We start from the raw sequence: 23,597 nt of genomic DNA on the forward strand, positions 1-23,597 counted from the left end.
TAATCCGCGTATCTTTAAAATCACATACAAATTTAATTGTTATCCGATTTTGAAGGTAAAGAATACTAAGGCTGTCTCTGGTTATGCTCATCTTTTAACTACTGAAACAGAAACCAGATGAAGATAGAAGCATGCAACACAAAGGTAAATCAACGATAAAAAATTAGAAAGAAAAAGAGATGAAGAATAGAGAAAAAGGGCTGAGCAGCAATACCGGGGATAAAACTCACCGGAAAAGGCTATGTAGGAGCGAAGCAATGTTAAAAGTGGCCAAGGAAAGGCGATAGAGCCGAAGAAAATAGATAAATAAGGTGTAAAACAATGATACGTGCCTATTTAGGTTTAGGATAGAAGACACGTTTTTATAAATACTACTATACAAAGTCGAAAATACCCTTAACTATAATGTTAATGACCGGAAGCAGCCAGGTCGAAACTTGGCTTTTCGATAATATAGTAAAGTAAAGTAATGTAATGTAATGTTAGCCATTGGTAGCCTAATGGATTAGAAGCATAAATTGAAAGAGAGCAAAGCTCAGATTTTTCTTTTCTGCTTGGAGTGCGGCAAGAGATATTTTCGAAAAAAGGCCCAAAATAGTCTAGTATCTTTGGACTTTAACTCAAACTAGTCATATTTCTTTCACATGGAGTCTTAATAGTCCACATTCTTTAATAAAGTGGTACACTTTTAGTCTCCATGTTTGATATGAAAAAAAATATTTTCCTAGAAAATGAGCGGTTATCATTTATTTTTCCTTGTATGGTTGGTGAGTGAAAAAAATTTTTCGAAATTTTTTTTCTAGTGTTTGTTTAGAGAGTAAAATAATTTTTTAGAAATTTTTTTATGCTACTTTTCTTACCTCCTCCCCCTTCTCCCAAATCCCCATATTTCCCGTGCTCCCCTTTCCCCTCCCCTCCCCTCCCCCCAACCCCAATTACCCAACGTTTTCAAGACTCTATTTTTTTCAAGAATTTAATTATTCTTTTAAAACTTTACACAAGCCAAAAGGATTAATGTGTTGCTTTACCTTTTCTCGCAAAAATAATGTTGAAATTTGTGTTACACAACTAAAAAGAAAATATTTTTTTTTTGGTTGAAAAAGAAAGTACTCTTTCTAGAACATGAAAAAGTACTCATTTTGTTAAAATGAAAGAAAATACTTTTTCTATATCATGAAAAGAAAATACTTTTTGCTACATCATTTTATACAAATGAAAGAAAATACTTTTTCTACATCATAAAAAGAAGAAGAATTAACCCAAATAGCCACCTACCTAACTGCTTAGACTAAAAATAATCGGTGGAGGTATAATATATGTATAATTTATGTATTATTTGTGTACAATTATGTATAATAAATGTATAATCTATGTATATGGCTAGAAAGTGTAAACAATGAAGAAAAGTTTGAAGAAAAGGGTGTAGAAGGTTGAAAAAAAATTTTGAAAAATATTTTTCCTTCTCTTGACAGGGAAAATATTTTCCTCCAATTGGAGAAAAATGAGTTCATGAGAAAAATATTTTTCAAAATATTTAATCCAACCAAACATGATAAAATCAAAAAATATTTTTCGGAAAATATTTTTTTTCATATCAAACATGAAGACTAAAAGTGTACCACTTTATTAAAGATATGGACTATTAGTGCTCAATGTGAAAGAAATAGGAATAATTTGAGTTAAAGTCCAAAGATAGTGGACTATTTTGGGTCTTTCTCAAATATATTCCTCGGGAGATGACATGTTTCAAAAGCCCAAACATCTAACATTATCCGGAAAGAATATTCCCTACAACAACCGAAAAGCAAAGGAGAATTGAACAAAAGGGCGTTGATTTGAACATCGTATTCCGTGCGATTTCTCAAATTTCGGTTTTCCTTTGAGAGTAATTTGTTTTTTTTTTCCATGGCTATCTCTACATCCTTTTGCCGGCCCATTTCATCTTTCAATGCTATCTCTTCGCCGTCTCTCTATTTCTTCAAACCCCTACACCACCACTTCAAACTTGATGACTCTTTTCATTCTTTGGTCGTAAAATGTTGTTCGTCTCACATGGGCAAATCTCCAGACCACTTGAATGGCAGGTATTGTAATGAATTGGGCAGTGTTAACGCTCCTTTCTGTGTTGCCTTATTGCCCTTTTTTTTTCTTTTCATTTTTGTTACTCCATATCATTTTATGTATCCTAGTTTAAGAGAAACAGATTGTCCGGGGGACGGTTATGAGTTGTTAAACACGAGCACAACCGTTTTTGCATCTGATTTTTAAGGGTTTAGGAAGTCTTTTACTTCAAAGTACTTTATAATAAGAGTAGAATTTCATAAATTTAGCAGCCTAAGTGTGAAATCTTCGATTAGATGGAGGTCATTCTTTCTGTTCAGTCAGCTAATAATCTCAAAACTTTTATACTTTTTGTTGAATAGGCTAGTTATTCCAACTTTCTTTTTTCTTTCACTGAGTAAATGTATCACTAATTGCAAGAACTGCAGTTTACCCTATTTACCTTGGGTTGAATGCTTTAGTACCAATACCAAAAATGTTTTACATGTAATCCTTGGTATTTTAACATCAGTAATGTATTTTTTCCACTTTTAGGCATTTTATTCGTCATGCTAGTGATACCTTATGTATGACCTTGAATTTTTTAATAACGTCAATGTTCTATCTTATGCGTGTGTAGTGTTGTCGAAGGCTCATTTAAGGCGCGCTTAAGCCCTGAAGCTCAGGAAAGCTCAGTGAGGCCGCTTCGCCTCGCTTAAGCTGCGGTTTAGTGTAGGCAAGGCACTAAGGCGTGTAACTCATAGCCCATGAGTTTTATCTTGAATCGAGCAGTACTAAACAACAAATATAATTGGCAAAAAAGAATATCAGTTGTTGAGGAAAACATTATGAATGAAATTTGTTTCTGTTTTCTTGAATTACATATATATTTTTATTTTTCCTTCGTTGCACCTTTTTTTACTAAAGCCTGCACTTTAATTGCATTTTGCGCTTAAAGTCCCAATAACCTGGAGCGCTTTTTAGAGCTTTTCGCCTTTGACAACACTTGTGTGATGCAGTGTCACTTTAGGTATAACTTAATAGTCCGTAACATTAACCTGTTATATGTATTATTAGCCCTTGGAATTTAATGTTGTGCTTTGCTTTCCATGAAGCTGTGTGTTCCTTAAATCAATTTCCTTGTATACATGTTCTGTGATAGGAAACCAGAGTTATCTCCTATAGCTTCTTTTGGTGTCACGATCACAGATAATGGGACTTCTAAACCATCATATAGATGGCGTAGAGTGCTGCTTAAAGTTAGTGGTGAGGCACTAGCAGGAGATCAAGCACAAAACATTGATCCCAAGGTCAGAATAGGAAAGCTGCTCACATGTCTCCATGTTTCTGTGTTGTCTGTTCTTCTTTCTAGATTTCTGATCTTTCATAAAGCTTTCATGTTGTTATACAGATCACAATGGCCATCGCAAGGGAGGTGGCAGCTGTCACTCGTCTTGGAATTGAGGTAAAGTTTTTGAATAAATCAAATATCTCTTGCTTAAAGATCCTTACTCTTTTATTATATGAAGTTGGTGCATCATCTGAAATGTTTGAATTTGTTCATTTACTTGTCCCATATTATCAATCCCTATTTCTGTGGGATCCTTAGACTATTGTTTTATTATTGTTTTCTCTATAATTCATGGTTTTCCTGGAGCATCAACCTTGGGATTCGTATCACAATCATTTGTACATTTTTCGATTCTTGTGCTGTCTGAAGTAAATATTTACCCAAATTTTCTACTAGTTAGTGCTCAAGATCGTTTTGAGGAGATTGAACTAAAAGGACTATTGTTATTTCATTAAAATTTTATACCAATGAAACTTTCTTGCGTTCAAGGGAACTTGCAAATTATTAATGTGTTTGAAAATATGAACCAATTGTTGATTTTCATATTTGCTCTTTTTCTTGATGGGTAAATTAAGAATTTTATTGATGTAATAAGAAAAGAAAACAGCATGTTAGAGTTAGTTCATGTATAGAGTGTGTTGTTTGTATAAGTGACCCACATTGATAGTGAAGGTTTTAGGTATATTTACACACCCTATATAAATAGGGTTCCTTGTATTATAGTAAATTAATATCAATAATATAATTTTTCCGTGCTATTCTCACACATCATAAGAGCAATGCTGTTAGCAGTATATCCAAAAAAGGGAATAAGGACATTACAGAAAAGGGTGAAAATCATTTTTACTCCTCAACTTTGCTTTAAAAATCAAACTCCCCCCTCAACATTGAACAATAATCATTCTCCCCCTTTTATGTCCATTGAGTTTTTTAATACCTATTTTTACCCTTACATATCAACCTTTGTCTCTCTCTTTTTTTTTTTTTTTTTTACTTTTTTAAAATCATGATATTTTTCTTTCATTTTTTAAAATTTATATAACAAAAGAAAAATTATTCCTGAGACGAAAAAAGAAGAGTGAGAAATAGTAATTAAGTAATATGTTCTATAGTGAAATAAATGGGCAGAATAAAAATAATTTAATATATATTTATTGTAATCGAAGCTCTAATATATATTTATAAAGTGACAATAAAAGGGAGTAAAAACTTTATAAATATTTGAATGCAAGTAATACAAAGATAATGAATAAAATTAGAGATAAATTTATAATAGAATTCTATATAGATAAATGAATTTTAGTCACCACTAATGAAATAAAAATAGAAATAAATTTTATAACAGAATTCTAAAAGATTATCTATTTATATTGTAAATGCATTCTAAATTATAATTTAAATATTATTTCATTAATGACGATCAAAAATCATTTATCTATATAGATGATAGAGAATAAGAAAGAGTGAAACTTAAATATATGTATATGCACACACTCAGATATACATACTTAATGTATGTAATATGTAAATAACAATCATAAAAACAATTGCGTCAGGTTTTGTAATAAAATTATTAAAAAAATATTTTACTTATAATATTAATAAACTTAAGTGAAAATCTACACTAAGATAGAAAATTATTTAAACTATAGGTAAAATGTCTAGGTTAAAAAATAAAATATTATTCTATATAATATTAAAATGTATTATATAGATGGAGAATTAAAAATGTCAAGGGCAAAATTGATATTGCATAGGATAAGAGGGGGAGAATGACTATTGTTCAAAGTTAAGGGGGGAATGATTTTTAAAGCAAAGTTGGAGGGTGTAAATGATTTTCACCCTTACAAAAAATGTAGTGAACTTAGATACTCAGTTGTGGTATTCGGCTCTAACAAATTGTCCAAACCCGTAGTGCACCAAAACCCAGCAGGGATATACAGTTGAGTTTAAGATTAACTACACTGTCCTTTTGGTCTTCGGGGACTCGAGCATTTCTTTCCATCCAAATACAGCTGCAGGGACGGAGTTCCATGTTTCGGAGGAAGATTTAGTCATCCTTTTTTATGTCAAGCTAGGAGGAATCCAAGGTAGATCTTGACATGCAACACCGGATGTCCAAGATGCAAAAAATGAAATTCCAGATGCTGGATGTGATCTTGCAGTGAAGAAATAAATGATTAACATCTTCTTTGTCGTTCTCACAAAGGGAGCACCTGTTGCATAAAGAATGTCCCCTATTTCGAAGTTTGTCAATAGTGAGGCATTTGCCATTAGCCAAAATCCATGAGAAAAATATAAACCTTGTAAGGGACACAGATTTTCCAGATTGTTTTCCATGGCCAGGGAGCCGAACCTTGGGGAAAAACCGTGAAATGGCAGTAAATTATAGAGGAGTAGCATCAAGCTGCATGAAATCATATTTGCTATTCTAACTTCTTATTTTCCATCTTATATCACGGTTAAATCAATAAATCTGGCATGAGCTCATTAATGGCAATGTTGGTCTGGTTTTTCATAGATTTCTCAGATCTTCTAGAAATTGTGGTAGGTTTGCCACAGTTGTTAGTGGAGGTAATATTTTTGGTGGATCCTCTTGGGCAGGAAGTAGTGGACCGGATTGCTATCTGTTTGTCTGCTGTTCAATTATTCATTTACATATTTGTTATTCGAACTTCTTGTTTTCGATCATGTGCCATGATTAAATCAGTATAAGACTACTATGAGTTCCTTGATGGCGATCTTGTTCGGATTTTTCATGGATTCTCAGCTGTTCTAGCAATATAGCAGGTTGCAATAGTGGTTGGTGGAGGTAATATTTTTCGTGGATCCTCCTGGGCAGGAAGCAGTGGACTGGATCGTTCATCTGCTGATTATATTGGGTAAGTTTGTTATTGTTTTACTGTTAGTTTGAATTATTTTTGAAAAAAAGTTAGTTTCAAATGCTTTCAAAAGTTAAATATCGATTTGTTTAACTTTCTGTCTTTTTTGGGTTAATCTGACACTTTTTCTTGCTCAAAGAGAACTTTCTTTCTGTACTTAGTGATTTTGCATGCGATTGGGTATATCACTGACAATTCAAGGGTGTAACCGGGCTTTGTAGTGTTGTCTGTGCAATTTAGTATGCTTTAGACAGACATGCCTCTAACTTGAAGGAATGCTTAAGTACACATTCGTTGATATCTGTGAGAAAATGCACTTGAGGCAGCAAAGGGTGGTAGGAAAAGTTATTTTGATGTGTTCCTACTTCCTATTTCCAAAAACGATGTTGATGTAGGACAGGCTTGGTTGTTTTCCTGTTACATGAAATAGCGGTTAAAGAAATCAGAGCGGGGTTTCGAGGCCCCTTTTTCCTTTTTGGGCTTTGGTGTTGGTGTCTAAATTTATAAAAAAGTGCTTCAAAGGAATTAAGCATGTCCATGAATATGATGATTGGAGATTACAGAAGCTGAGAAAGGAAAGTTATGCAGCTTTTACAGTAATTTTGTATCATATACTAGGTGAAGTGGCTTCAAAGTTGTTGGCCAAAGAGGATTCTGATAGGCTGTTAAACCAATGCTAAAATAGTGATGTTGTTAGTTTTTGAAAGCTGAAGTTATTTAAAAACATGGGAAGATAACCATTGAATTAACTGTATCAGGCAACTCATATTCTCTGCTAACCATCTATTTATATTACAAAGTCCTAATTACTAGGACATTTACTTGCAACAACTCGATGCTATTAAAGCTGGAGAGCTAAGCTGAACTCTAAAACTATCTAAGCTGTGCAGGGTGCCCCTAGTCCAGATCTCGGGAAAATTCTTAAGAATTATATAACTCTTAGCCAAGATGAAGTTTATATAAGCATATTACAATGAGGTAGCATTAGAACTGATTGGAACATAAAACAAGATTAAATATTTTTTAGATGTCAGTTCTCAACAATCTAAGTAGGCTATGCCTGAGAGATGAAGCAAAATCTGTATTTTGTCAAATGCATTTTACTTTTTCTTAATATCTAATAGGTACAAATGCTTTTGTTTTGAAGTATATGAGCCCTAGATTCTGCAGAATCTGGTGATGCAACTCTTGATTTCAATCCAAATGTCTTCCTTATATTTGTGTTCAAACCAAGATTCGCATTGCTAGGGACTTCAGACCTTCAGGCTCATATACTTGAAACAAAGCTTTTGTTTGTTGATGCTCTTCTGGAGTGAGTAGATCAGTTCTTTAAGTTGGTCAGGTTGAAACTCTTCATCTTTGACCTAAATGAATGGTGGTATCACTTCTTGTTTAACCTGTCCTATGAGTTATCAGTGCGTACCGAAGATGAATGGGAGAGAGATCACTTTGAGAAAATTTGGTATTACTCTTAATATGAAAGTTTTATCGCTTACCTTTCAGGATGTTGGCAACTGTTATGAATGCAATATTCTTACAAGCTACAATGGAGAGCATTGGAATCCCTACAAGAGTCCAGACTGCATTTCGAATGTCGGAAGTTGCTGAACCATATATCCGTAGAAGGGCTGTTAGGCATCTCGAGAAAGGGAGGGTAGTAATTTTTGCAGCAGGAACTGGGAATCCCTTCTTCACAACAGACACTGCTGCAGCTTTGCGTTGTGCAGAGAGTGAGTTCTACTTTTTTCCTGATTCAGATCTTCTACATGCATGGAACTTTGACATACTTGCAAATTGAAGTGGATTCTGCAAACTATCATTCTTCCTTTCTAAATTGGAGAAAATAGAAAGCAAAAAGTAAGAAGCAAATGTTACAAGCTCTCCATAACGTAAACTGTCCTATATTTGAAAGACATTCCAAACGGAGTGGATAATGACTAAAGTTCCTTCAGAGGTGATAATTTTCTTAAAATCAATTCTTCATGGATCATGTGAAACTATTCGGCTAAGAATATACTAAGTTCATTGTATGCCCATGTCAGCACCTAAATGTTAACTAGTAATATTTATTTCCCATTAAATGGAAATGTCGCATAACATTGGACCTGATTGAATAGTTTGTCCCCATATGGTTCTCGTCCAAGTGATGATGTGGTCTATGAGACAAATGAGGCTCTACTACTGGAACATATATAAGATTGCACGTTACCTTTTTTTTTTTTTTTTTTTGTTTTTGTTTCTTACCAATAAAATTTTGAATGCATTGAAGTTAATGCTGAGGTGGTGTTGAAGGCAACCAACGTTGATGGAGTCTATGATGATAACCCTAGGCATAATCCTGACGCTCGACTTCAGGATAACCTGACTTACCATGATGTAATTTCTAAGGAGCTCTCCGTGATGGACCTGACTGCAATAACTTTGTGCCAAGAAAACAACATTCCAGGTACGAGGTTTCCTACCCTTGTATCCCTTACCTTTTTGTGGATGATTCCAGACGTGTCATTGACGAGCCTTTCCCTTTTAATTAAGTGCTGACCTTTCCAATCTTATTTTTCATTATGCAGTTGTCGTTTTTAATCTCAATAAACCAGGTAACATTGCTAAAGCCATTAAAGGAGAGATGGTTGGCACATTAATTGGTGACACATGGAATACTGAAGCTGCAGTGTCTTAAGAGGAATAAAGAAAAGAGGTCTGTTTCAGCAGCTGGAAGTTGGATTGCTGTTTTGTAGCATTTTAACACTAACATAGCTCATTTTTGCAGATTGTTCCAAGAACTTGGCACTCAAAGTGTTGAAGGAATGGAGTGCGCTCTCTTTACAGAAAGCCATGGATATAAGCATATAATATCCCGGAATTCATCATAAATTCTGATGCTGGATACATGTTAGTGGGTACTAGAAGTTCTTCTCCCTAGGAATTTTCATAGCTTTTCTTTGAAGTGCAAAACTAGGTAGCCAAGAGTTACTTTTTTCGACGGTATTGCTCCTTTATGTTCTACATTTCTCTTCTTGCCCCTAACATATTCACCCACTCACAGCCGCTCACCCATCCAAACCCAATACTTTTAGGGGTCATTTGTTTTGCAGTATAAGAAAATATAATCTATGTATAAAATTATTTATTACTTATATAGCGTTTGGTTTCTGGTACAAAATGCTGCATTACTAATATAATTTATGCATAACTAATACAACATTTGATTTTTGATATTATACTAATACTTATGTGGAGTTTGATATCGGAAACTAGAAACTGTAGTATTAATTTCAGTATAACTTGTACGGTACGTATTATTTTATACGAGATAACATGTGGAATAAGAATAGTATCTGAAGACAAAAATGTTCTTATATTATGCAGTATCTATATAACAATTCATGCATTTTATTCACCAATGGCACCAACAGTAATTAGTGCATTATAACTAGATTATAAGCTAAACGATCCCTTGTAATATTTGAGAAATGAACTTAAACATGCTTTAGCAGCTAAAATCTCGATGTCGGAAAAAACGTTTTCCACTTGAACTTTGACTGAGTTTTCAACCTAAAAGGCAAATTTGGCACTTTGTGTTTTCGACTAAAGCATTTGCGCTTCAACACAATGTATTAGTTTCATAGACCATAGTGGTAGTTGAACAATTCCATGCCGCATCATTTAACGCGGTCTTCAAAGGTCTTTCTTTTTCGTTGTTTCATTCACAGTTCATCTCACCTTTCAAAAATTTCGGAAATAAAAGTTCTTTTTGATTCATAAAATCCTTTCTTTCGATTCGTGGTGATCCAATTTATTACTACCGACACCTATAAGGCAGATGTCTAAAACACACACGAGGCTATTTTCCTCAATCACGTGAAGCTCTCACCAAGCCTAAGCCCCTGCACCCCAAAACCTCAACAGAACCCAATCTTCACATTCCTCGCCATTCACCAAATTCAACACTGGTCAAACACTTCTTTTACAACCATTGATCCACTAAATTAAACCATGCAAAATACCAAACTTCGAACAAACTCCAAACCATCTCGCAATTAATCCAATTCAATGGCGTCTCATTTCTCTCCGGCAATTCTCTCCCTCCTTTTATTCTTCACCTTCTCTTACGCCAAAAATCACCATGATCACCATCACCTCCATTTTCCGCCTGAGATTCGAGGAGCCTGCAAGGCCTCACGCGAACCATCAACATGCGAGGCTTCATTCCATCATCACTTGCCTTCCAACCCTACAACACTTCAAATAATCCATTTGGCCTTGGGCCTCTCCTCACAAAAACTTACGAAGGCCCAGGCCATGGTGAAGGATATCTTGAATGTTTCGGCTGGAAATCTGAACCTCACGGTCGCCGCGAAAAATTGCATGGAGGGACTCGAGTATTCGGAGTACAGATTCAAACAGACAGCTGATCATGCATTGCCAGGTGGTAAAATCAAGGACGCTCGTGCATGGATGAGTGCCACGCTGGGGTACCAACACGGCTGCTCGTCGGGTTTGCAAAAAGTGAACGACACCGTTCAAGTGAGAAAAACTATAGTGTTTGTGGATTCCTTGATTGGGCTCACCAGCAATGCTTTGGGGATGATCATGAATTACGACATTCATGGGAGCAAAACCGGATCATGGGGTCCGCCAAAGACAGAGCGTGACGGATTTTGGGAAGGTGTTAAGGGGACCAGGTATTGAATTTGTGTATTCACCTTATTTCAAAATTTAAATTGTTAGATCAAATATATTTTTAATTACTTAATTATATTAAGTTTTGGCCAGAATGTATATCAAGGGCGGGGTACCTTCGAGTTTGAAGTCGAATATGACGGTTTGCAAGGCTGGAAATTGTGACTATAAAACCGTGCAGGAGGCGGTGAATGCAGCGCCGAACTACTTGGTATATGAGAAATTTGTTATATGGATCAAGGCAGGATTGTATAATGAGATTATTAGGATCCCTTTGGCGAAGAGAAATGTGGTATTGTTGGGAGATGGAATGGGCAAAACTGTTATTACGGGATCATTAAATGTTGGTTACATGGGCAACAGTGGAGTCACCACTTTTGAATCTGCTACGGTCGGTAAGTGAATTATTGGATCTTGGTGGTTCATTCCATTTGATCATTTTGTTTGACGATAGGATCTTTTTGTAAATATTTATTATTCTACCAATTTTTCTTTTAACAACGATGAAACTAATCAAGTTCAAATTTCATCCTAAAAAATCGACAATTGTGATAGGCTAAAGTTTTCTAATTGTAATTTCAAGACCACAAATACAGTATAAACAGTTGCATCTACTAATGTTTTAATTATTTTATTTTATGCATAACATAGACAAAAAATATGAGCTTGGCGCCTCCGTGTTAGAATTTAATGCTCATAAATCATGCACCGGCAAACTTGTACGTCTCGCCGAACTAGTGGATAAAACTGTGCTGTCCTACGGTCCATTTTAAATGTGCCTTTCTAATTTGGCAGATAAGTGTTTAAAAATCAAGGCGGGTAGTATTCTTTTCCTTCAAATTTACTCTTGCTTCAATAAATGATCAAAAAATTTTGAGGAGAGGTAAAATGGTAACTTAATCTAATAATCCTTATAATTAAATAATTTTCTTAATGAGTATGGCTGCAAAAATAGTTCTTAAAATAGGAATAATATGAACATGAAGTAGTACTAGTTCGTTTTTCATTGCTATACAAGATGATGCATGCATAAGCCAGCCCTTTTACAGAGGCTTTGTCGAACCCTTTAGACTGCCCACGAGGAGCACGGGGGTTAAGGGGAGCTATTCTTACAATAGTATACAGTCCATTGTGGCTGCATTTATTTTTGACCAGTTTGCTCAATTAAAGACTCTCTCTTATAGAAGGATGTTCTTATATAGTGATTGTCCTTATAAAGTAAAATGCTACAAAAATCATGCTACACTATCAAGAAATTTATCACACTTCCAATAAAAACTTGAAAACGAAAAGTTATCAAATACTTCTGAGATAAATGGTCATAGTACTTTTACATTTAAGTGTTCACATTTTTTCCTAGCTTCGTTCATCAATGAGCCTACTATACATGATTTCAAGGAATATAAGCAGTCCAAAAATTATGATGAAATCTGTAGAACATCTGCTTTAGAACATATACTTTATGATCTTTAATTCGGTGCTTTCATAAATTGTTCTGATGTTCCCTTTTTTTGGGAGTTCTAAAACAGGAGTACTTGGTGATGGATTCATGGCTAGGGATCTAACCATTCAAAACACAGCAGGTCCTGATGCTCAACAAGCCGTAGCTTTTCGATCCAGCAGTGATCATTCTATCGTAGAAAATTGCGAATTTCTGGGCAATCAGGACACACTTTATCTCAATTCATTGCGACAGTATTACAAATCTTGTCGCATCCAAGGCAATATAGACTTCATTTTTGGAAACGCGGCTGCCTTTTTCCAAGACTGTGACATCCTAGTCGCCCCTCGGCTAGTAAATCCAGAGAATGGCGAAACCAATGCTATAACTGCTCATGGTAGAATAGAGCCAGGACAATCAACGGGATTCGTCTTCCACAATTGTTCAATCGATGGAACTGAAGAATATATGAAGTTGTACTACAGTAATGCTAGTGTACACAAAACTTTCCTTGGAAGGCCGTGGAAGGAGTATTCCAGGACAGTTTTTATACAATGTAAACTGGGGGATCTTATTAATCCTGCTGGATGGATGCCTTGGAGTGGTGAATTTGCTTTGAAAACTCTTTACTACGGAGAATTCGAAAATACTGGTGGAGCTGCAGCCAATGCCAAAGAACGAGTGTTGTGGAGTAGCCAAATCCTAGCTCAACATGTTTATTCATACTCTGTCCATAATTTCATTCAAGGCGATCAATGGATTCCTTAATCTTCATGATTGAAATATTGGCAAATTTTGATTTTGGTCATTTCATTGTAACATAATTTTAAAACATATTTAACCTTCAATTAATTAAAACATATGCACTTTTGACCCCTCTGCTTGTGAATCTAGACTAATTCATTAATTACCCTTGCATTACGTTAAACGTACTGTTAATTAATCTACATTTTTTCACATATTATAGTTCTAGAAATAGTCTAATTATAATATATTTTCTAAGTCTCCAACCAACTCGGCCATAAGTACCTGGATCTACACAAAAATGTGCAGAAGCGTAGCATGAGTACACAACTGCGGTACCCAGTAAATATCAAGCCTAACCTCGGTAGAGTAGTGACGAGGCCGGGTCAAGACACCTACCAGACATGTAAACCTGTGCAAGATATAACTTAAAGCCAACAATGGAAAGAACGTCAATGTAAGGCCAGTAGCAGAAGGATCACAAATTACAATCACAGTAAAGATAATGGGAGCACGAATGGCAACGAGAAACAACCAAGTAATTAAGCAACAACATAGTCGGGGTACATGTGAAATATGAATGAATTCAAGTAAGGGAAACCGATGACAACTCAATCAATCAAATCATTTCTAATGCACGAATCTCAACAAGAATTACCCCAGGTACCACTCCTCGTAATCTCAAATCATAAGTCACAACTTCCAAACATAACACACATGGTACCTTGTACCCACATTTCCAAATCACTTTCGCACGGCAAAATTCACGTGCTACCAGGTACATAGTATCCGTGTCAAATGCTAATAAAGAAGATTCGAGGGATCTATTTATATACAATAAAGTAAAATCACAGTTTCTGAACCAAGTAGGAATTAAATGAGAAAATGAGTTTATTTTAGAAATCATTTGGGTGAAGAAAATAATATTTTTAAATAAAATAAAGTATCAGATAAGCTACTAAATTTAATATAAAATTTATTAAATTAAAACATAATAACAATTCTTTTTAAGTAAACTAAAAACATCAGTTAGGGTAAGGGGTTTAAGTTTAAAAATTAATTAAAGTGAAATATGACAACTATTAAGAATAGTAAAATACCGAATGAAACGACGAGTTTTAACTTAAGAGTCACATAAGGTAAGCATGTTAATAATTCTTTCATTTAAAATCTTTACGGTACAGATAACTCAGTAGGGTATGAGAGAATGACTCAGCGTAGTAAATTTATTTTGAAAATCAATTCACCAAAATAATAATAGTAGGAAAGGAAAACAGGAAATGACGGCAAAGCAGTAAACTAACGAAAATAACTCAATCCTCGAAATCAGTAAATCCAAAAATACCAGTCCTCAGAATCTCATATGATAAATACCGAAAGCTAACACAATACAACAATGAATACAACACACACAATCCATTGCGGCGCGTAATCCGATCCCACCGTACAAACACAATCCTCCCTTATTTCATCATATCAATATCAAGAATAAGATATAAAATCTGTTGCGGCGCGCAACCCGATCCCTCCGTATCAATATCAAATCCTCGCTTATTTCACCATATCACATAATCCTCCCTTATTTCACCCGTTGCGGCGTGCAACCCAATCCCACCGTATCATCATATCACAATCCTCCCTTATTTCACCTATTACGGCGTGCAACCCGATCCCACCATATCATCATATCACAACCCTCCCTTATTTCACCTATTGCGGCGTGCAATCCGATCCACAAGCAATTTAAATTAACAACAACAATCCAATAGCTCAATTTACATGAATTTCTACAATCAAAGGGTATGAGTACACAGCAATAAGGGAACCACGTAATAATCAAAGGAATGCAACAAATATTACCAAAATGATAGGACAAGTAAAGCACGTGACAACTAAGGTGTGCAAGTAAAGCAGTTAAGACAAGTAGCAAATAGGCACAGAGTCATGGAAGGGACTCAACAATTAAAAGTTAACAAGACAATAAGGAAGGCAATAACTTCAACTAAAGCATGTAAGAGCAAAATAACAAGTAAGGGATATAATAAGTGCTAACAACGTCAAATAAAGCATATAAGAGTAGATTAACAATGAGAGACATAGCACGTCAGGACAATTCAATTAATGGCATGGAAAGAGACTAGACAATCTAAACCGGTCAAATATCACATATAGGCCATTTACCCACTCGTCACCTTGCGTACACGGCTTTCACATAACAAGAATAGCACAATTAACCCAATTCCTAAGGGGTAGTTTCCCTCACACAAAGTTAGGCAAGATACTTACCTCAAAGAAGCTAGACCGATACTCTAAAATGACCTTCTCGCGTGAAACAACCTCTGGATGGCTCAAATCTAGCCAAAATAACATCCTCTTATGAATAAAAACTATAGGAAACAAATCCGGATAATAAAGTTTCAATCTTTAATAAAAACTAAAAAGTCAACACAAAAAGTCAATCCCGGGACCGCACCTCGGAACCCGATAAAATTTATAAAATTCGAACATCCATTCTGATACGAATCCAACCATACCAAATTTATCCAATTCCGACATCAATTCGTCCTTCAAATCATCATTTTATATTTTTGAAAGTTTTCACCAAATTTCCCTTTTTTCCAACTCAAACCACTAATTTAATGATAAAAATAAAGATGTAATGATGAAATAAAATCAAATCCGGGTAAAGAACACTTACCCCAATCCAACACATGAAGAACCCCTCAAAACTTGCTCAAAACCGAGGTCTACAACTCAAGATATGATAAAAATGGCCAAACCCTCGAAATAGAGTACTTTATATTTCTGCCCAGGTAACATGCATCGCGATCGTGGAAATTCATATGCGATCGCGAAGAAGAAAATCATCAGCTGCCAAGAATGTTCTATGCTAACGTGAAAAGGGAGAATCGAACGCGAAGAGGAAATAATACTGCCCCACGAAAAGCACTACGCGAACGCGGAACAAGGGACGCGAATGCGGTTCATCACTGACTCAGTCATCGCTGCCGTGGGCCATTCTACGCGAATGCGAAGAGCAAAAGCCTTTGCCTCCCCAGCACGGTCAACACTACACGAACGCGAAAGACAAGATGCGAATGCAAAAAAGTAACACTCACACGCACGTGATCGCGGACAAAACCATGTGAACGCGAAGAAGGAAAAAGGACCGATCACCAAACAGCCTTCGCGATCACGGTTGTACCTTCGCGATTGCAGAGACGAACATCAGACACCAGCAATCAGCATTCCAAAATAGGAAGAAATGGCTTGTAGCCCATCCGGAACATACCCGAGGCCCCCGAGAACCCGTCGAAACATACCAACAAGTTTCATAATATAACGTGGACCTGCTCTAGGTCTCAAATCACATCAAACAATATCAAAACTACGAATCACACCTCAAATCGAACTCAATGAACTTATGACCTTTCAACTTCTACAACTCGTGCCGAATCATATCAAATCAACACGGAATGACATCAAATTTTGCATGCAAGTTCCAAATGACACAACGAAGCTATACCAACTCCCAGAATAGAAATCTGAACCCAATATCAACAAAGTCAACTCCTGGTCAAACCTCTCAACTTTTCAAACCTTCAACTTTCCAATTTTTGCCAAAATATGCCGAAACCTTCTAGAAATATCCAAATGCAAATCTAGGTATACGACCAAATCCAAAATCACCATCCGAACCTAACGAAACTATAAAAACTCTAATCCGGGGTCAAACACACAAAAGTCAAACTTGGTCAACTCTTCTAACTTAAGGCTTTAATAATGAAATTCATTCTTCCAAACTAATTCCGAATCACCTGAAAATCAAAACTGACGATACACACAAGTCATAATACATTATACGGAGCTACTCATGCCCTCAAACCACCGAGCAAAGTATAAATGCTCAAAATGACCGATCGGGTCGTTACATCCTAGCAAATATAGGGCATGCTGCATATACCTTAGGTGAGTCGATCTTTGGTATTGAAACGATTAGGAAAGCCACCCTAGTGTCATCGGGTCATGCACCTAACGACATACCTTCTATGGAATGACGAATCAACCCAGATTACGACACCAATGATTCAGAGCAAAACACTTACCCAGCCTTTCTTCCCTTTTAGATGGAAATCAACCACAACATCCTGCAAATTAGCATGGTTTTGGGATCACCCCACAAGCTGAAATAGTGGTGGAGAAATATCCAACAAGAACATGAAGATGGAATCAGAACGTATCTCAGAGTACTGACCGCATTAATGAATGTCCGAGATGATAGATTACTTACCGGGTTGTTAATAGAGTTCTGGGATCTAGCCTAGGCAGTTTTCAAGTTTGTTGACTGGAGGAAGTTAGCAGTTTCACTGAATTGCCATTCGCCGACCAAAAGCCCATACTGCCGATCATCATGCCGGGTCACAAGTTTCTCTATGCATTGGGATTGAAGAGTAACAAGAACTTGAGAAGTGTCAAAGACGGGTGGGTGAGCCTACATCATCTATTTGATAGAATTGGGAATCGCGAAATCTACGATTTGTACCTTGAGGAGTTTCAGTGTAATAAGAAAAAATGGGAGAGCCTTCGCCCCTTGACCATTTCGTTGGCAATGTTGGGACTGCTGGTTTTCCCACAACGGAAGGTGATCAACAACAATATACTACCTCTGATCTTGGCCATATTCCGAGGGAATTTGGGGGTCACTCTTGTCCCAGTGTTGTTACGGAGATGTTCAGGCACTATTGGCATGTTCAGGGGGTATGATTCCTTTAGAGATTGCAACATGTTGTTGCAAATATAGGCTACGGAGAATTTCTCCCAAAGGGACAATCGATTACTTCGTCGGCACTAGCAATATTATCCACAATCACGAAGAGAGAATGAGGCATTGGGAAACACCACATGGTCAAGATGAATGGCGGGAATTTCTGACCCTTCTAACTGGAGATTTCATCAACTGGAAGCTTTCTTGGTTAAGTGACAGCACAATTGTGAGAAGCCTGGAGAAGTATTTCATCAAGTTAATGGGATTGGAAGGGATTCATACACATGCACCACTGAGAGTCCTGTGGCAGTTCACCTTAGTTCAAGATATACCCCTTTGATCCTGAATGGCTTTGTTTGAGGACGACTACAATGGGAAAGTTCCAATTCCGAGGGCAAGATGACTTCAAGATGAGTGGAGTGACTTGGTCATGATGAGTATGAGGCAAAACTCATTGTGTACGCCTGAGTACTTTGTGTGGATTACTAAAGAAGATCAGCTGGCCAGGCCTAGTAGGGAAGGGTTAGCTGGGTTAGAAGACTCAAGAGCAGCTTTGTAAGTATACAGCAAGATCCTGCCTCACTATCTTGTCACCCCTACCATGCACCAACAGGTAGTCCAGGGATCGATTGATCACATATTGCTTCTTTCTGATGATGACAACCGGATAGTGGAGTACATACAGATTGAGTTCGAGGAAGAACTAGAGGAGGATCCAGAAGAAGAGCTGGAGTATAATCTTGATGATGTTGAGGAGGAATTCGAGGAAGCCTGAAGAAGATCTAGAGGAGGAGAGCTTGAGCGGAAATTCTGGGGATGATTATTGAGTTGTGGTTGATTTCCATTTTGTACTCTTTAAATTCCCTAAGGGCAACTCTATAAGCCCATGAAATCTTTGTACACCCCGAAGGAATTACAATGTAAAATTTGGCGAATTATCCCTCAACTTTTGTATCAATGGAAGCCTTGAAGTCTTTGTAATCCACATTATAACTAGTAAATTTCCCATCGATGAAAAACAATATAAGCTCCGGAGCCGAATGTGTCAAAATTTGGATATTTGTCAAGTACTTGTGGTATAGGCCCAACTTTGGCAAAGAGAGGTCCTTGAATATATTTAGGAACGCGCTTGTTCAAATATGTGAATTAACTGATTTATGTGATTATATCTGTGCACTCCATGAACTAACTTATACTCTTGTTTGTTTTCTTACTTTACTGCTTTACTTATTAATCCCTCCAAAAAACAGAGATTGATTTGTGTTGGTATCTAAACTGGTCGAGCCACCGTATGACCTGAGGTCCAAAGGGAAGATGACTACTATAAACAACCCGGATAGAAATGCTCTGGTACTAACTAACAACCTAGGGGGGATCAGGGGGAAGGGATGAAACTCGGAATATGAACACATCGCTCGGATGGAACAAGAAATAGATTCATTAAGGGAAGATGTACAATAGATCAGGGAGTTGGCACATCTGGCCATGACGACGCTTCCATAACCACCCCATTTTCCATCACTTTATCCCCGACCACTTTCCTTCATCAGCCCGACAACCTGCCAATACCCCAACTACTGTCACCACAAACCCTACCATAACCTAAGTCATACCACCAGTTACTCCTGTAAAAGCACCAAATACTCCCATACGCACCCCTTATGTTCCCAACTATGTTCAAGCCCCACAAAAGCCGCCAACTACTATCAATTCGACCCTAACCTCTCCTCGTGACAATGTCACATTCACAAATAACCCATACACAGTATATACCCGTGGCACATACCACCACCTATGAGCGATATGTTCCACTTGTATATACCGTATTAGAACCCACTTTCACCGCGCATGTCATAGTCAGGTGCCCTATGAGATCGAGCAGTATGCTAAAATGGAGAGAAAGGAAAAATCCAAGGAAGATGAGTCTCTGTCTGAACAACTGCGGGTACAAAGGAAACAAATAAAGAACCAACAAGTTGCTCGAGGGAGTGAAAACTTAGATTATGCAGATTTATGCATACATCCAGATATTGATATGCTGGCAGGGTACAAGCCTAATGAAGTTTGGTATCTTTGATGGAACAGGTGATCCCCACGCTCACTTGACAGTGTACTATGAAAAGTTAGTAGAAATGGGAAGGAATGAGAAGTTGAAGATGAAACTATTCATAAGAAGTCTAACTGGGGAAGCACTCACTTGGTACACCAGACAGGACCCTAGAAGCTGGAGAGAATGGCAAGACATGGCCGAAGATTTTATGAACCATTTAAGGTTCAATACCGAGATTACCCCAGATAGATTCACTTTGGTGAACATACAAAATAAACCTTCTGATTCGTTTCAAGAGTATGCTCGTCATTGGAGATAAGAAGCAGATAGAGCGCAATCCCCGTTGGATGACAACGAGCTGACCAAATATTTCATTCGTGCCTAGGAGGGAATCAACTTTGAGAAGATGCTGGGAATGATGGGCCAGAAGTTCCCCAAGATAGTCAAATTTAACGACCTGATAGGCCGTTTTGTGTAATTGCACACCGTTTCTCCTTTTGATGCTTGACACATGTTTTCTTACTATTTTATGACTTACGGGGTTGATTGGTTTCATTCCGTGAAGATTTCGAGTTGATTTAGACCCTTTAGTTTTTGACTTTAAAGCTTAAGTTAGAAATGTTGACCAAACTTAATTTTTATGAAAACAACACTGGAATGGTGTTTTGGTGGCTCCAATAGCTTTGTATCATGATTCTAGACTTGGGCGTATGCACGGAATTGAATTCGGAAGTCCGTAGGTTGATTTATGTTATTTTGCCAAAATTATGCAATTTGAAGTTTAGAAGTTTGAACTTTTGGCTATCGAGATCGTAATTTGGTTTTTGGACTTAGAATAGGTCCGTTATGCTATTTAGAACTTGTCTGCAAAATTTAGTATCATTTGGAGTTGAATTGATAGGATGCAGACGCTTAGTTGCAATTCTAGAAGTTCTTGAAAATTAGTTTGAAATTCATGCATTTTGGTACCCGATTCGTAGTTCTAGATGTTAGTTTTGTGTTTTGATCGTGCGAGTGAGTTAGTATGATATTTTTAGACTTATGTGGATGTTTGGTTTGGAGCCCCGAGGGCTCGGATGAGTTTCGAACATGTTTCGGAATGGTTTGAACTGAAAACAGGAATCTGGTGTGTTGATGCCTTTGGTGTCGCATTTGCGAACACCAGGTTTGCAATTGTGAGCTTAGAAGGGGGTCTTAGGTACCGCAATTGAGATACTTGGCTCGCAATTGCGAAGTAGCTTAGGAAGTGGGTAGTTCACATTTGCGACAAAAATGACGTATTTGCGACCTCCTCTTAGGCTGTCAGAGGCCGCATTTGCGAGGAATCCTTCGCAATTGCGAGGGTTCACAATTGTGACATCTGCAACTGATTAAAAGGGTTGGGAGTCGGGATTTTTCAACATATTCTCTCATTTTAGAACCCTATAATCGGTAGGAGGCGATTTTCATTCACAAACATTGGGTAAGTAATTCTAATCAATTTTCAACTATATTACATTAATATATCTTAGATTTAACATCAAAATCATGTGAATCAAAGAGGAAAAATTTGGAAAATTGCTCAAGTTTTTGAAAAAAAAGAATTTGAATTTTGAGAGTCGATTTGGACTCGGATTTTGAAACTAATCACATATATGGACTCGTGGGGGTATGGGTAGTCGGAATCTACCCTTGGACATGGAATTTGACTGGACGGGCCCTGAGTTGACTTTTTGAGAAAAATGTAAAGATCGCAACCTTATCTATTGTAATTGTTTTTCCTTGCATTATTTGATGATATTAAGTCAATTTTGATTAGATTTGAGCCGTGAGAAGGTGAATTTTAGAGGAAAAGCTATTTTCGAGGGTTGAGTTGGCCTAGTTGAGGTAAGTATCTTGCCTAACTTTGTGTCGGGGAACTACCCCTTAGGAATTGGTTTGTTTGTGCTAATTATGTTATGTGAAAGCCGCGTACGCAAGGTGACGAGTGGGTACACGGGCTATATTTGGTATTGACCATTTAGGCTATTTAGACTCTTATCATGCTTTTAATTAAATTGTCTTAACATGTTATATCTTTCATTGTTAATCCACCCTTTCATGTTCTAATCTACATTTACATGCTTTATTTGACATTGTTAACCCCCGTTTCACCTCTTACTTGCTAATTTGCTCTTATATGCTTTAGTTGAAGTTATTGCCTTACTTGTGTTTTATTACATCTTTAAATTGGTTAATTACTTGTAATTGAAGTTGTTATTTTGTGAAATATCTTATTGTTGAATTATTGGTGTTGAGGTTGAGAAAGAAGTTATCACATTGAGGCTTAGTTATTAATTGTTGAGATATCTTCGTTATTGAGCTATTCACTTTTATTTTTGTTATTGTTGAGATTCTTATACACATTGTGGTTAAGCCATGGGCTATTTGTGGAAACATTGATATTGTTGATTCTTCTAGAAAGTTGTGGCATATGGTCATTTGTGGTGCTGGTTGTGATTATGTTGTGATGTTGATACGCATGCGGTTGTATAAGGTTTGGGATTGATATGCATGTGGTGAGATAAGGTAGGATTGATATGCATATTGGTAGGGGAACTAGTTGAAGCCATGCGGTGTGATAAGGTGGGCTAAAACGAGGGTAGCTATTTCGGGAAAAATGATGTTTAAAACTAAATGTAAGGCTCCCGCGGTGATATAAGGAAAGATTGTGATTGAAATTGAGGAATGTGAATTCGAGGTGGTACCTCGGTTGTGATTCTTGTTGTATACGAGGCAGTACCTTGGTTGTGATTCTTGTGTATAGGCGGTACCTCGTTTGTGATTCTTGTTATTTATCTCATATTGTAAAGATTTATTGGTGAAATAGTTCTTGTTGCTTTCAGTCTTCCTTGTCTTTTTAGTTTTATCCGTATTTGACTATTGTGGTTCTCTTTATTTGTTTCCTTCTTGTTATCTCTATGCTTACAATCCTTTCAGTAGTCTACGTTGTCAATTATCACTTATTTCTTTGCTTTCCATTACTTCTCATTATTATATTTTGTACTGTTTATTTTGTCCTAATAGGTGTCTTGACCTGGCCTCGTCACTACTCTACCAAGGTTAGGCTTGATACTTATTGGGTACCGTTGTGGTGTATGACCCTCATACTTATAGTGGTGCAGTTACTGAGGATGCATAAGGGTTTTTGGACAAGTGCCATCGTATTCTCCGCATCATGGGCATTGTGGAGGTGAATGGAGTAGCCTTTACTACATTTCAGTTGTCAGGAGTAGCCTATAAGTAGTGGCAGGATTATGAGGAGGGAGGAGGGTAGGCTAGCTGATGCAACACCACTCACTTGGACTCAGATTTTAGATATGTTTTTGAGGGAGTTCGTCCCACAGACCCTCCGGGACATGTGGCACACAGAGTTTAAGCAGCTGCATCAGGGGACTACGACAATGTCAGAGTATGTCATCAGGTTTAGTGAGTTATCCCATCATGCATCCGCTTTAGTTGCTACAGTCAAAGATCGAGTCCGCAGATTTATCGAGGGGCTCAGTTATTGTATTATATTCAAAATGGCTCGGGAATTGGAGAGGGATACTCTGATTTAGTAGGTTGTGAAGATGGCTTGCAAGTTATAGCGTATGTGGGGCCAGGAGAGGAAGGATAGGGAGGCC

At 37.0% G+C, this 23,597-nt stretch overlaps 3 protein-coding genes across 4 annotated transcripts; all 3 read left to right on the forward strand.

Annotated features, from left to right (window-relative positions):
• Positions 1–1,770: 1,770 nt before the first annotated feature.
• LOC104117286 (uridylate kinase PUMPKIN, chloroplastic) lies at positions 1,771–9,409 on the forward strand. 2 transcript variants are annotated; one of them, XM_009628322.4, is made up of 8 exons: positions 1,771–2,084; positions 3,203–3,350; positions 3,452–3,505; positions 6,182–6,273; positions 7,777–8,003; positions 8,543–8,719; positions 8,841–8,968; positions 9,041–9,409. In XM_009628322.4, exons 1-7 carry the CDS (start codon positions 1,906–1,908, stop codon positions 8,948–8,950), a joined length of 987 nt encoding a protein of 328 aa, XP_009626617.1. In that variant the 5' UTR covers positions 1,771–1,905; the 3' UTR covers positions 8,951–8,968; positions 9,041–9,409. The 2 variants fall into 2 exon arrangements, with proteins under 2 accessions (XP_009626617.1, XP_070031088.1); XM_070174987.1 differs by having other exon boundaries at positions 8,841–8,988; positions 9,084–9,225.
• A 775-nt stretch (positions 9,410–10,184) lies between these two features.
• On the forward strand, positions 10,185–13,270 carry LOC104117285 (probable pectinesterase/pectinesterase inhibitor 51). Its single transcript, XM_009628320.4, has 3 exons — positions 10,185–10,955; positions 11,047–11,348; positions 12,483–13,270. The coding sequence occupies exons 1-3, from the start codon at positions 10,324–10,326 to the stop codon at positions 13,160–13,162; spliced, it is 1,614 nt and encodes a 537-aa protein (XP_009626615.1). The 5' UTR covers positions 10,185–10,323; the 3' UTR covers positions 13,163–13,270.
• A 6,524-nt stretch (positions 13,271–19,794) lies between these two features.
• LOC117281728 (uncharacterized) lies at positions 19,795–20,272 on the forward strand. The gene is made up of 2 exons (XM_033661579.1): positions 19,795–19,848; positions 19,949–20,272. Exons 1-2 carry the CDS (start codon positions 19,795–19,797, stop codon positions 20,270–20,272), a joined length of 378 nt encoding a protein of 125 aa, XP_033517470.1.
• Positions 20,273–23,597: the final 3,325 nt, after the last annotated feature.

This window comes from Nicotiana tomentosiformis, chromosome 5 (genome assembly GCF_000390325.3).
Source record: "Nicotiana tomentosiformis chromosome 5, ASM39032v3, whole genome shotgun sequence".
NCBI classification, from domain to species: domain Eukaryota; kingdom Viridiplantae; phylum Streptophyta; class Magnoliopsida; order Solanales; family Solanaceae; genus Nicotiana; species Nicotiana tomentosiformis.